This window comes from Danio rerio, chromosome 6, assembly GCF_049306965.1.
Source record: "Danio rerio strain Tuebingen ecotype United States chromosome 6, GRCz12tu, whole genome shotgun sequence".
Classification (NCBI taxonomy): domain Eukaryota; kingdom Metazoa; phylum Chordata; class Actinopteri; order Cypriniformes; family Danionidae; genus Danio; species Danio rerio.
The window spans coordinates 51,615,056-51,630,347 of NC_133181.1; the positions used below are offsets into that span (position 1 = coordinate 51,615,056).

At 34.0% G+C, this 15,292-nt stretch overlaps 1 protein-coding gene across 2 annotated transcripts; it reads left to right on the plus strand.

Moving 5' to 3' along the window:
- Positions 1 to 11: 11 nt before the first annotated feature.
- tshba (thyroid stimulating hormone subunit beta a) lies at positions 12 to 6,411 on the plus strand. Of its 2 annotated transcripts, none has more exons than XM_073952639.1 (3): positions 12 to 2,320; positions 3,996 to 4,109; positions 5,835 to 6,410. In XM_073952639.1, exons 2-3 carry the CDS (start codon positions 4,008 to 4,010, stop codon positions 6,120 to 6,122), a joined length of 390 nt encoding a protein of 129 aa, XP_073808740.1. In that variant the 5' UTR covers positions 12 to 2,320; positions 3,996 to 4,007; the 3' UTR covers positions 6,123 to 6,410.
- Positions 6,412 to 15,292: the final 8,881 nt, after the last annotated feature.

The following is a 15,292-nucleotide window of genomic DNA, read 5'->3' on the forward strand; positions in this document are numbered from 1 at the left end:
TCATTTAAGCTGTGGCGTTGAGGAGGTTAAGGTGTGATACTGTGAAAACACCTTGTATTTGTGATGCTCGTAAAGTTTGTAGAGATTCGAAAAATGTATGTTGAAAATAAGCATCACTCAGCTGGAAAGAATTGCTTGCTTTTCCATTTTCAATTGTGTGAACTTTACACACAAGATAAGGCCTGGATGATTTATATGATGAGAGCTTGTTAAATTGACTGAACTGGCAGCATGTATCTTTATTAAAGATCACGTGTGTGATCTGCCAAGCCAGATGACTAAATGAAGCTCATTTGTTGCCAAGTTATGTGATAATACAGGCTAATTAGTGTACATAAATGGCATAGGATATGTTTCGACACTGAGTATCTTAGAAACGCCAAAAAGGTATTAAATAAATCCAGGATTTATTGTAGGAAAGTAACATTAAACGTCTGGTTATACCAAAGTTATCTACAGTTGAAACATTGATTTTGGATTGGGCCCAAAAAGCTACTGTAGAAAAGAAAAATCTGGCCCTCTAGACAGCAAAACATGTTAATTGATTCTCCTTGGAAACATGTCTGATATTAACAGGCACCTATGATGAAAATCATCTTTTGTAAGCTGTTTGGACAGAACTGTGTGTAGTATAGTGTATCCACAGTCATATAAAGACTTTTTTTTATTTCCAGATGTTAAAATAGGATTCAAATCCCTCCCATTTTGAGGCCCAACGCAATGTGACGTAAGAGTGAGGTTTCCCCACCCACCCATTTGATTGACAGCCATGTATTAACATGTCTCCATAGTAATGCGTATAATCATATCAACAAAACAGGATGTGCGCAAAGCAACTGGAATTAAAAGATCTTTTCGGCTTTCTGTGATCATCAATCATCATCATGAATGAGTTTTACAAGCTTAAAACGTTTTTGAAACATGTTCGTGTATGTTTGTAATAAATTACAGTGAATTTACCATCTTTACTTTATCACCACAGCCGCATATCAGTGCAATTATAAAAGATAACACTTCAGTCTCGATTTGTGGACATTAAATCAAGTTTTTTTTGTACATTAACATAAAGGATATCCATACAACAGTGTATATTAACGTGTATCCTGTCACATTTGCATACAAAGTTAAACGCCTGTGTGTGTGTGTGTGTGTGTGTGTGTGTGTGTGTGTGTGTGTGTGTGTGTGTGTGTGTGTGTGTGTGTGTGTGTGTGTGTGTGTGTGTGTGTGTGTGTGTGTGTGTGTGTGTGTGTAACGATATTGTGTGTGACTTTTTGCAGAAAGACTTGAATTAACTCCACAACAAATACATCAAATAATCATTGGGAAAGTTTTTACTGTAGTATTTCTTACAAATGTAACATGATATATGCTTCTTTCATGTCTGTCAATGTGCTGTTTATCTGACGCAGCCGAGGTGGAGATTTAGGCACACTCTGACAGGCACATGGGAATGGTTGGTGGGGAGCTGTTTCTGTGGCCTGTGCCTTTAAAGCAGAAAAATCCAATATTCCGAAAAGTTTAATAAATAATCTGATGGGTGTTTTGAGCTGAAACTTTACAGACACATTTTGGAGACACAAAATACTTATTTTAAATCTTGAAAAAGGAGTAAAATATGTGCCATTTAAGACTTTCATATAAAATGTTATGTAAATAGTCATTAACGTTTTTTTTATCAAATTCTCTTAAAGGGATAGTTTACCCAAAAATGAACATTTTACTCACTATTTTCTCCCTCGAGATGTTTGAAAATTTTCTGAGTTTCTTTTTGTGTGTGTTGAACACTACAGAGGATATTTTTTAAAAGGTAAAAAATCTGCAATGATCAACTTTCATGCTAAGAAAAACAAATACTATGGAAGTTAATAGTTACAGGTGTCAAGTTGTTTTCAAAACATCTTCTTTAGTGTTCAGTAAAAGAAACTCTTAAAGGGTGCGTTACTGATGATACAATTTTCATTTTTGATGGAAGTATCCCTTTAAGAGCTACACTAAAAAACTATATTTTAAAATTATTGCTTATAAATTAATATATTCATTCTTAGATTTTTATTTTACAAGGGATATTAGAAGAAATATCTGAAGTTTAACAGACCTCAGTACACCGAGAAAATCTTGACTAATTGACATGCATTGAATATTAAGCGGGGTCTGAATAGTAAGCATACAGCATGTGGGTAATTTGATTAGAAAGCTTCTGTTTTATGCATGTTGCAGGGTGGATGATAATGATGATGATGAAGACAGATGGAGATCAGGATCAGTGTCTGTATAAGAGCAGAAGCCTTTCAACACAAGCAGGTTAATCCAGACCCTCCAGGTAAGGACTCAGTTGATTTACTGTAATACTGCAGTGTAAAACAATATCTGTTATGTGAATGTGTATTTTAACAGAACTGCTATTTAAGTGTGTTTTACTTTTGAATTTGCATTGTGGGTCTTTGATCTTTGCTTTGACATCTTTTCATGAGGAAACTTTAACTTGGCTTAGGTTTGGACCTGATTGCTTTTCAAGTTCATAGAAATTTGAGATTGTAGATGATACATGGGTTGCTTTGTTGGGATGATGGAGCTGGGCGTTGTTATCGGTATGAAACATGGAAATCCCTAAGGTTGGTTAGGGCCAGCTTCTTCCAACTAAACCAACTAAGAAAGTTAAAGTCCTTTATTTCTTTTAAATACTTGAAGAATGTTATTCATGTTTATTTCTTCTAGGCTTGATTATTGTAATGCAGCATACACAGTCATCAATCTCACACTTACAGAAAGTCCAAAATGCAGCAGTCCATCTTTTGATTGGAACAAAAAGAGAAAACATATTTCTCCCATCCAGGCCTCTCTTCACTGGCTCCCTGTGAAACAGAGAATTGATTTTTAACATATGTATTTAAAGATCTCTATAGACTTGCCTTGGCCTAGATATCTGAACCTTTAAGTTTGTATTCTCCCCAAAGATCCCTCAGGTCCTCTGCTTAGCTCCTGCTAATTGTACCTAAATCTTTCTCAAAAACAAAGAGACAGACTTTTTTTTGTCTATGCGCCAAAACATTGGAACACATTACCTTTAGAAATTAGAGCTTCATCCACATAAAAATTTTTTTTCTTTAAATCAGTCAAAACTTACCTCTTCTCTTTGGTCTATTGATATAAATGTTAACACATTTTTTTTTAACTCATTAACCATGTTTCCATCCAAAGTTGTGAATTCAACGTATTCGCAAAACTGGATTATCGCTTAAAAGTAAAAAATAAAGTAAAAAATACAAATTAGATTAATGGGGCTTATAATTTGTCCCAAAAATGTCTTTTATTCTAGCCGAAATAAAACAAATAAGACTTTCTCTAGAAGAATAAATATTATCAGGCATACTGTGAAAATATCTTTGCTCTGTTCAACATAATTTGGGAAATATTTTAAAAAGAAAAAAAATCAAAGGGGGGCTAATAATTCTGACTTCAACTGTATATATATATATAATCTACAGAGAAGTTTGTGGAAAACATATCAATAGAAAATGGCATTAATTACTTCACATTTGATTGTGATACCATATAAAAATAAGTTTTTGAAATGAATATTTTGGTATTTAGAATTCAGCTGTAGGTATTTAGATTTATTATTCACAATACAATTATTTTGATTATACTCATTTGATCTTATGCTGTAACATGCTGTGTGACAGGCTGTTATTTAACTCACAGGTTTGTTATAAATGGCTCAAGTACGCCTAAAGCCCTCATTTATACCTATTTACAACTCTAAACATCAAATTGGCGGCAGGTGTAACATGTTTATGCCAAGTAACTTTGGCTGTTTACCAAAAATATTAAATGTAATATAAGATGACTTTTCAGTTGTGTTGCTACTGTGTCTAGTTGTGTAAATTTGTCATTACATTCACTGTGGTTTCCCAAAAACAGACAGACATCCTCATACACTGCCACCTATCATGTCTCTCCTGTATGTTATTGGCATGCTGGGACTTTTAATGAAGGTTGCCGTGCCTATGTGTGCCCCCACTGACTACACCATCTACATTGAGAGACAGGAGTGCAATTACTGTGTGGCTGTCAACACCACCATCTGCATGGGCTTCTGTTTCTCCAGGGTAAGTGGACACAGCTTAGTGTATGTGAAGAAGACGCTATATATAGACAACTGGGTCCATTAGCACACAAGTTTCTTCTTGCAGTGCGATAAGCTGATTTACGCACTAGATAATTCTGTTATTGTTTACTCACCCTTATTCTGTAGAATACAATCAGATGTAATGGTATTTCCATTGTACACTCTCAGGAATAAAGGTATAAACAAGCTGTCGGTGGGGTGGTACTGTTTCAATAGGTACCTAAGAGTTAAAGATATTATAAAACAAAAACTAGTTCATTTTACTTTACCCATTGGATGATTTTTTATCTTGTTTTTAGGAAAAACTCACTTAATTTGACATATTATTTCTAAAAATAAGACACTTAGCTTGTCTAGACAATGGTTTTTGATTTTCAATTCATGTTTATTTCTATAGCACTTTTACAATGTAGAAACTCAAAACACTTAGCATAGAAGTTCTAGTAAATAAAAAAATTCATATATGCAACATACTGTATACGGTATTTAAAAATATAGCAAAAATTGCCATTTATATTTGTTTGAACCACTGGAATTACAAATATGTGCATATGTGTTCAAATATTCATTCATTTTCTTTTCGCCTTAGTCCCTTTATTAATCCGGGGTCGCCACAGCGGAATGAACCTCCAACTTATCTAACACATGTTTACGCAACGGATGCCATTCCAGCTGCAATGTCTGGGAAGCATCCATAAACACTAATTCACACTCATACACTACGGACAATTTAGCCTACCTCAATTCACCTGTACCGCATGTCCTTGGACTGTGGGGGAAACCGGAGCACCCGGAGGAAACCCATGTGAAAGCAGGGAGAACATGCAAACTCCACACAAAAATTCCAGTTGACCCAGCTGAGGCTCGAATCAATGACGTTCTTGCTGTGAGGCGACATCGCTACCTACTGCGCCACTGCGTCGCCGTGTTCAACTATATTATCTATAATTTATTTGTTTGTTTCTTCATCTATATTTTCAGTAACGCTTTACAATAAGGTTGTATTAGTTAATGCATTTACTAACAAGAACAAACAATGAACAATACATTCATTACAGTATTTGTTAATGTTACTTAATGTTAGTTAAAATACAGTTGTTTATTGTTAGTTCATGTAAACTCATGGTGCAATAACTAATGTTTACAAGCATGAATTAGAATGGTAATAATACATTAGTACATGTTGAACTATGATTGATTAATGCTGTACAAGTATTGTTCATTATTAGGTTATGTTAGTAAATACATTAACTAATGGAACCTTGTTGTAAAGAGTGACCATACGTTCATTCTAATGGTTGATAAATGGCCATTTTTGCATATATTGAAATATTAGTTGCATATACAGTATGACAGTTTATACATGTGAAATCCAAATATCTCATATGTAATTGGTGTATATTTTTATATATCAAATTTCTTTATGGGATTTCGAGTTGCCTTTTAATATTTAATGAACTGTGAAGAGAATAATGACACCTCATTGTTCCCTATTTTTCCCTATTTTCCTACACTTATCACTGATTGTTTACAATTTATCAGAAACTACTTTCATAATCAATACAAAGCATCATGAGGCATAAAAAAATAGTGGGTATCATTTCATTTTGGGTTCCACAGAAAAACAAAAGTGCTATAGATCAAATGCTTTCGGAATTACTTAGTCATAATATGGCTAAATATGCACCAAACATTCATTTCACAGGACAGTAACATAAAGGAGTTGGTGGGTCCTCGTTTTATTGTTCAGAGGGGATGCACTTATCAGGAAGTTGAGTACCGGACAGCCGTCTTGCCGGGATGCCCTTCACATGCAGATCCTCACTTCACCTACCCAGTGGCACTTAGCTGCCACTGCAGCACCTGCAAAACCCACAGTGATGAATGTGCCCTTAAAACCCGCAGCGCTGGGATGAGATGCTCCAAACCTGTGCATCATCTGTACCCCGAGGAGAACAACTACGCCCAAGCATATTGGGACCAGTATGAGTAATATTTGATTATTCCTTGGCTGAATCTAAAATTAAAGTCTTCATGCTCATGGGAACAGTTGTTTGTTAGATAATTGTTGAGTAAACCTTATGTCATAAAGTTACCTAATCCATTACGTTACTGGATTTTATATCCAGCATCTGATGTGTTTATTGAAGCCAAACATGATTTAAAAAGAAGGTGTGGTTTTAATAGGGTTCAAATATTTATGCTTTTAAGGATGATATACCTTTTGTGAACTTTAATGGTGTTTTAGTGTTTGACTGGCAGGGTTGCCATAAAAAATACAGTGTAAAAATGCTTTCATAAAACTGAGCTTTATCATTATTGTTGGTGTTTATGGTTTAACAGTTTGTGTTTATGAAATTATTCCTACTCTATTATGGTTTACAGTTGGTTTAAAGGTGAAAGGCTACTCGTGCAGTGGATTAAAGCAAAACAAAAGTTGAAGTGAGTAATTTCAGTCCAGGAACTAACACACAGCAACTTTTTACAAGCATTTGGTTTTGTATAGCTAAGGGAATGTTTTATGATGGTTATGTAAATGGTAGAATAAAACTTTTTTAAGTAACCTTAACATTATTGATGTTAATGTTCTGCTTTCTCATAATGCTGAGAGAACGTTCTTAGGACAACATTCGTACATCTTTATGTTTAACTTGATAAACTTTCTCTCAACTTTCTCTTGATAGACAATGTAAAAATTTTCTCATCACTCTTAATGTTTTTTTATTTTGTAGATTGGTAACATTCTTGAAAGTTTTTAAACATAACAAGAATTAAATATTGTGAGCAATGGAGATTAGAAGTTGCGTAACATGTGCATTTAAAAACAAGGTCACTAATAAGGTCACTAATCACGACAAGAAAATTGGACATTTAAACATCTTAGAAACATTGCCATTCACAATGCTTAATTTTTTTTAGCTAGGATCTAATAAAAATTGTATATGTTCTGTGATGTTTTACTGATCTGGGAGTTAAGTATAACAATAAACCTTCATGCTTACTTTTTTTCTAAAATACTGTACAGTCCTCTGCAAATCACAAAGTCATAGAGAAATGTTCATTTGTAAGATAGATGTTTTCTCAAGATCCGATGGGCCAGAACGGCAAAAACAGGTTCTCCAAACATTCCTCTTGTCCAATTTGCCATTTGTTGTTAAACAAATATTCTTGCCTTTGGCCAATGGTTGAACCAAATGTTGAGACACTGAGCTGAAAGGGAGTGAATGGAAAACCTATTCTGGATTTTTGCAATAGTTACATGAAAACAAAAAAAGTTACATGAAAACAATGTTTGTGAGAGACTGAAAATGCAAATTTTAAAACCACTTTCAAAATGGCAGTTTTTGAAAACATGTTCATTATTTTGTCCATGTTGATTATAAAAACATGATTTTTGAAAAATGATTTATTGTTTAAATTAGGGCTGCATGATATTGGAAAAATCTGACATTGCGATATTTTATATTTATATATATATATATATATTGCGATATAATGCATCTATACAATTGTCCCAAATGATTGAATAGCACTACTTGGAAAGAATTTATAGTCACCTATTATTTTAAGGCTCACTTCCTGCTATTGGACAACCATTAACTCTGACTTTTGCTTAAAAAACTCGATATTAAGAACTTAAATATTAAGTTGGCTGAGGTTTTGTAAATTTTAAAACTTGTAAATGTAAACATTTTTGATGTATAAATAATTCAACACAAATATTCTTTTCTAAACTTCCAATTGGTAAAATGTCTTGTGCCTGCCCAGCAGACACAAAACGTCTTAAGACATTAATATAAGGTTAGATTTAGGTCACCGGCGTTCTAAGGACAATTTAACTTCGAATTCCAATAAAGATGTGAAATGACGTTGATATTTGATTGATTTTAGGTTGTGTTGGAAAGTAGCCAAAATCCAACGTCAAGCCAACATCTTAAACCAGCGTCATATTGACGTCAAATACTGACATTTATTCTTCAGGTATGGTAACCTAAATCCAACATCTGATAGACGTCATAGGGATAACGTCCACACAACATCAGGCTGTAACATCATTAGATGTTGATATCTGGTTGTTTTTATGTTGCGTTGGAAAGGGACCAAACGTTCTGTCTGATGTTGTACATTGACATCGGGCTGATGTTGGGTTCTGATGTCAACCTGATTTCCAAACAAAATGCCCATGATGCTCGGGTACAACGTCAATCTGACGTCATGTTAACATCCTGTGCCTGCTGGGTGACTACTTAAATCTCTCTCAGGCCTTAAAAACATGCAAATGATACAATTTCACTCCATTGTGGTTAAACTCTGCAGTAATTCCACAAATCTTCTGTTCTAAACTGTGGCTCTTGCTCAGATTTAATCCCAACTCAACATTGCAACTATGCGATGTGATTATTGTGAATGCACACATTGCGATATTGATGCTGTAACTATATTGTGCAGCCTTGGTTTAAATTGTCTTGTACATTTATGGTGCTACTGAGGTGGAGTATAGGTAAGGTGTCTAGGATAGTCACCATTGAAATTATTAAGGTAATTTAAGAAATTAATTACAGATGTAATTACATGCAGATCATTTTTAAAATAAGTACAGTTTTAAAACATGTATGTGCATTATACCAGATGATTAATTCAATTGTAAGTACAGTACTTAAGGTCATTTAATATAAAGTGGGATTATTTTCTTTGTAGGTGAGTACTTGACAGCCAAAACAACAACCGGCAAAGTACAGGACTGCACAAAGTTCTAGTGTTCTTTTTTTTTTTTTTTTTTTACAAAATCACATCATCAACTATAGTCTGGCATGCCTAATGCGGCATTTTTAGTCTAAGTAAACAGGGACTGTTTTGACAGTTGTCTTGTAATCAAACCAAGCACCCTGATGCCTCATTTTGATATCATGTCACTTGGTAAAGCATTGCTTTGCGTAAATGTTGTTCATTAAAAGAGCTGCTTTATACTTAACCAGGGTTTAGTGTCATTTAACTTTAATTGTCTAAGAAGCAGATGTCATTGGAGTGTGTTTGTGTGTGGTAAATGAGCACTCATTGCTGGATAATGCGTATTTAGAGAAGCAAACAGCTGTGGGTTATTTATATTACGAGCTCAGAGGATGCATGGTTAACCCAAGTTTGCATTCATTCTAGCCTTTACTTACTGTCTTCATAGGCCATACTGTGTTTTATAGGTAATTGTAACCAGAAGTTACTATGTTTTCTTTTATGGCTGTCACGCCATAATGAACCATCTTTTATTTGCCAGAAAACAGAGGCGTGTGGTGAGGGAATTGCCTAGAGGTCAAGAACTGATTCCATAGTCACATGTTTGAAGTTCATGGCAGGACAACAAATGAAATATGTCCCGCCTCATAGTCAATGTCCTGTCAACAGTACAAACATGAGTTACAGTATCACTCCTCGCTAACTGGAAAACTACCACACACAGTATCATCACATACTGCATGTCCTCCTTTGTTCCAGTGGAAACATAGAACAGGAACAAATGCATGCTAATTCCATTCATGCATGAATTGCAAATGACGTTGTTTCCCATCATTCAGTTCTTATTTCATTCTTTCTCCTTTAATCATGTTCATTTACTTGAAGAGATGCCATTCCACTGTGATCCCCTTCATATTATCCAAGGATTCCTGTCGGCTTGGTCACAATCCGGCCAATCAAATGTGAATGGCGCAGAGGCTTTCTTGACAATAGTGCATGAGTCTGTGTTGTGAAAGTTCAATGCTCTGATATAATAATACATCCACCAAAACCTGCTGGAATCCGGCTGCTCAGCAGTCTTTTGCGGGGTTGGTGGGACTAGCATACCTTGCCCATGTGTTCAGCGGCCAGTGGAATTTTTCTGCCACATTCCTCTTGCTAAACCTGGCTAGACTTGAAACATAAACCGATGGCTGAGAAGCTGTGAAGTTCAGATTTTGAGTTTGTCTATGCTAATCTGAATATCTTTGAAAATGTCATCTGGAAGTTGCTTATTCACACTGATACTTGTAAAAGCACTTACGTCATTGTAGAGTTCATAAATAAAACTGCCCTCGCATTACATCACTTAACAACAACTGTGGGTAAACATTGTTGACTGAATAAATGACGTACAATGAAGTATACAAACTTACATTAGTGTTGCAATTTGTGTGCTCACAAAATATGCCTTAGTGTAAGTGCAATGAGGGGTGGCGCAGTGGGTAGCGATGTCGCCTCACAGCAAGAAGGTCGCTGGTTCGAGCCTCGGCTGGGTCTGTTGGAATTTCTGTTTGGAGTTTGGATGTTCTCCCCGTGTCCACGTGGGTTTCCTCCTGGTGCACCGGTTTCCCCCACAAGTCCAAAGACATGCACTATAGGTGAATTGGGTACACTAAATTGCCTGTATGGGTGTGAATGAGTGTGTTTGGATGTTTACCAGTGATGGGTTGCAGCTGGAAGGGCATCTGCTGCGTAAAAAAACACATGCTTGATAAGTTGGCCCCTGGTTAACAAAGGGACTAAGTCGAAAAGAAAATGAATGACTGAATAAAGGCAAGTACTGTAAGTGTTCATGCTAAAATTTTCAATAAGAAAAGGCCAAAATTAATAGTGTTGAACTTGTATATTAAATAGGGAGCAGGGCTTGTGTGCATATATTGTAGCACATTGTAGTGTATACCAGTGGTTCTCAATACTGGTCCTCAGGCCTCCCTTTTCCTGCACATTTTGTATTTTTGTCTTGTTTGACAAACTAGGATCAGTTCATGGATTTCTGTGTTAGTAGGTTGATAATCTGAATCAGATGTGTTAAAAAAGGAAGACATACAAAATATGCAGGGCGGGGGCAAGGGGGTGTCATTGAGATCACTGGTGTAAAGGGTGTCAATTGGGATACACCTAATAATCAACAACATCTTGCTTTAGGCTAAATGAGTCATATGACTCCAGCACATGATTCATCATGTCCTCTTTCTTGAGGGCCTTCATTTTCACAGCACAATACAGAGTGAAATTTGCTTTATTAAAATATTCCACTTCAGAAAACATCTTCAAACAAAACATTTTCAAAAAATGCTTAATTTGCTCAACAAATATGCCTGTGGACACAAGACTAAAACAAAGAGAGAAAAGATGCATTTTCAAGCAAGATCAAAGAAGTTTGGATACAGTCTATGTGTGTCTTTCTATTACAGTGAACTTAAAATGGAAGCATTTTTCCAGCATGGATATTTTGGTTGCTTTGTACTCGTGCATTTTTGTAGAGTAAATTTAAGCCATATTCAGTTGGGACTACTTTTTCAAGGGCATTAGGCGATGATTTGGAAAAGTCAAGGTTTTAGAACTGCTAGAATTTTCTGTTAAACCATTCCTGTGCTATATTCAAGTTTTATTTTCAACTATTTTATTTAGTCTTTTAGGGCAGGAGATTCTCCAATAGAAAAGAACCATCAGGAGCTTTACATTAAGAGCTACTGGTCAGCCCATTATTCAGGAAACATTCATTCATTCAATTTCCTTCGGCTTCGTCTCTATTTATCAGGGGTCACCACAACGGAATGACGTCAAATTATTCAGCATATGCTATATAGTGCTACAGTGCTAACCACTGAGCCACTGTGTCGCCCCAATTTAAGAAACATTTGAAAAACAAATTGCTTTTGCACCAACATACAAGCATGCTAAACACCAGAACAGTGCAATGGCTTACTTTATATCCACAGAAAAGAACAATCTCCAAAGATGCCTTTTCAAGTTGTTTTTTAAACTAATGAAAATAGCAGAAGTTAATGATTTACTTTAATTATTTCGCCTGACATCTTTACTAATCCAAAATATTTAAAATGTTTATTTTTATCCAAGGTAACCATACCATCAGAATCTTATACCGGACTATGCCTACTGAGGATTTTAATCCCATCTGAATAAAAATGTTTGCGCCCACGTTTTGGCCACCATAAAATACCTTAGACATTTGCACCACTGCATATATTTTCTGCTTGGTGTGTGCCATTAATCATGTATGTACAAGTGTTTGCATTCAGATGTAGAAAATCTATATTCAAGCCAGATCATGTACACAGAAAAAAACTTTAAAATTGCACTTTAAAGCTTTTTTTTTTTTTTTTTTTACATTTTTGAGCTCTCAAAATGCAGTTGTCATGTAAATAAGCAACTCAAATGCATATGTGTTGAGTTTTTAGTCTGAAAAATCTGGGTCAGGTTTGTGATGACCTAAATAGTTTTTAGATGTCATTCAAGTCTAAACAAGTCAGTTCTTGGAAAATAAAGAGATAAGCCTGGAGCAAAAATGAACAGCATGACAAGATGCAGTCATGCAGTATATTAATAAGAAAAAACAATGAACGACGTTTACTTTGTAAGTCAGAATCTAAATTAGAGCTAATCAATAGCAGGAGCACATGCTATGAATCAATGAGCTAAATAAAGCTGTGAATGGAAACCACCAGCTAAAGTCTTGATACATGAATCCTTGTGCACTGTTCAAATTGACTACCCTTTTATTATGTTTCGGATGAAAACATTTCCTGAATTAAACTGCAATAAAATTCATCAGATAAATATTTTTTCAATTTTGTTTGTATAAATCTTTTAATCAACCTCAGTCTTGATCAAAACTACTAAATTGGTTAGAAAATTGCAGGATTTTATCTCTTTAATTGCCAAGTTTACAATTGATGCCAGTGATTTGGTGAAAATAAAACACAACATGATGCATTTTTAATATAAAAAGTAATTGTGGACTGTATTTTTTAAAAACCTTTTATTACAGTCTTGGACATGTGAACGATCAGTAACAACATTGGATTTGATGTATTGTTATATTTTCTTTTTTTCTCTCTCTAATTTACTGTTGGTGGCTGTTTTTGTACCATTGACTTCCATTATAAACACATTTGATGGTGCATAAATACACAGTTAATGGTGCGAATGGATGATCAACAGTAAACTACTAATTTGACCTCTTCCCAACAGGGAAACCACCAACAATCAAGAATGCATGATTATATGGTGTCATGGTTTTGCAATCCAAAAAGTGTGGTTATAATGGAAGCCAATGGGGCAAAAACTATACAGTAAATTAAAAAAATTACAGTAAATTATGGAGAAAAAAATGAAAATTAATCAAAAACTATGCATCAAAGCCAATGTTGTTTCACATGTCCAAGACTTTGATAAAAGGAAAAAAACAAATTCAGTCAACATTTTTTATTTATATTGAAAATACGTCATTTTGTGTGTTTTTTTCACCAAATCAGTGACATCATTGTCAATTAAAGAGTTAAAATCCTGTAATTTTCCAAGAAATTTAGTAGTTTTAATCAGGACTAAGGTTGATAAACAGATTTATGTAAAAATAATAATAATAATTAAAAAAATTATATATATATATATATATATATATATATATATATATATATATATATATATATATATATATATATATATATTTTATATATATATATATATATATATATATATATATATATATATATATTATATATATATATATATATATATATATATATATATATATATATATATATATATATATATATATATTATATATATATATATATTATATATATATATATATATATATATATATATATATATATATATATATATATATATATATATATATATGTATATATATATATATATATGTATATATATATATATATATATATATATATATATATATATATATATATATATATATATATATATATATATATATGATGCATTTTTACAGAAGTTTTATTCAGTGGATGTTTTGATTCCGAGCATAACAAAAGGGTAGTCAATTTGCTGAGTGTATTGTTAAGGGTTTTTTTTTTGTTTTTGTTTTATCAAAAAAAAAAAACATCAGAGGCTTTACTTAATGTGCGTCAAAATAAAACTTGTCACCAAATTCATTCAGCTAGCTGAAAGAACGAAAAAGTTATGGCCATATTAGGACTCAAAATTACCCATGGGTGCATTTCCCAAAACCATTGTTAGCCAACTAAGGTCGCAAGTTCCATTGTTAGAAAGTTCGTTGATTTGGCTTTTCCCAAATCCATCGTACCAACGAACATTCGCAAACAGCGTCGCAAACTTGTGGAAACATAGTTTCTGGCTTTGTTCTATTCTCAATTAACCCTCCTATGCCCTATTCATTTAGAACATTCTAACAGTTAAACTTGGAATTATTAAAAAAGCATTAAGGTCATCTCTCTTAGGTGTAATTTGTTTTCAAAGTATTTGTACAGTTCACTTTTAGTAATCTTTATGTTTATAATTGCGCTCTCTTCGCAGTGCACTTTGAAAACATTGATGTCATTTTAAAACAGCCGTGGCTCATAACAGAAGCTTTAGATGACCTTTTATTAAAAGACGGAATTTACATTATGTCTCCAAAGCGTGTGAAGACAAAAACATAGCATACATTAACAGTTTTAATTTATAGGTTATTTATCTGTACTGCATATGACATGGGCCTGTTGGTTAGAACATTTCTGCAGTGGTTTGCATGTGTCAAATTGTAAAAGTAGACTTTTACAATAAATAAATAAACAAACAATATCCTACTTTGATAATAGTTATAATCATCGTCACCATTACCTTCATTAATTTTCAGCGAAACTACGGGTTTTGGGAAACACTCATCACTACATCTTTACCCAAACGATGCATCGCACTTTGCTAGTTCAACCATGAGTTACGTCCTTGTTTGGGAAACGCACCACAGAGTGGACGAACATCCATCCCTAACAGTGCATAAGGGTTAAAAATAACACTTGCATGTTGATTGTGTCAAGCATTATCATAACTGTGCTTAATTTAGAAGATTATTTCTGTCTCAGCCAGAGACACAAAGTTCAGCACGTTAGTCACTGACCTTTCTGGAGTTTTCACTTAATCTCACTGAGAACGAGTGTGGTTAGATTAGAAACTTCCAGGTATTTACTTTCATCTTACTCTGTGGGAAGAGGTTGGCAGTGTTGTACTTAATCACAGTTAGGCTTCTTACTCCAAACATGTAAACACACCCTGTGCTTGACGACACCGTTTACAATGACAAAGGTATCTTTTGTAATGTGGCGAGAATTCTGGAAGGTTGTTTGCATTTCGGATTTGTCCTGTTTCTATGCAATTATAATGCTAATC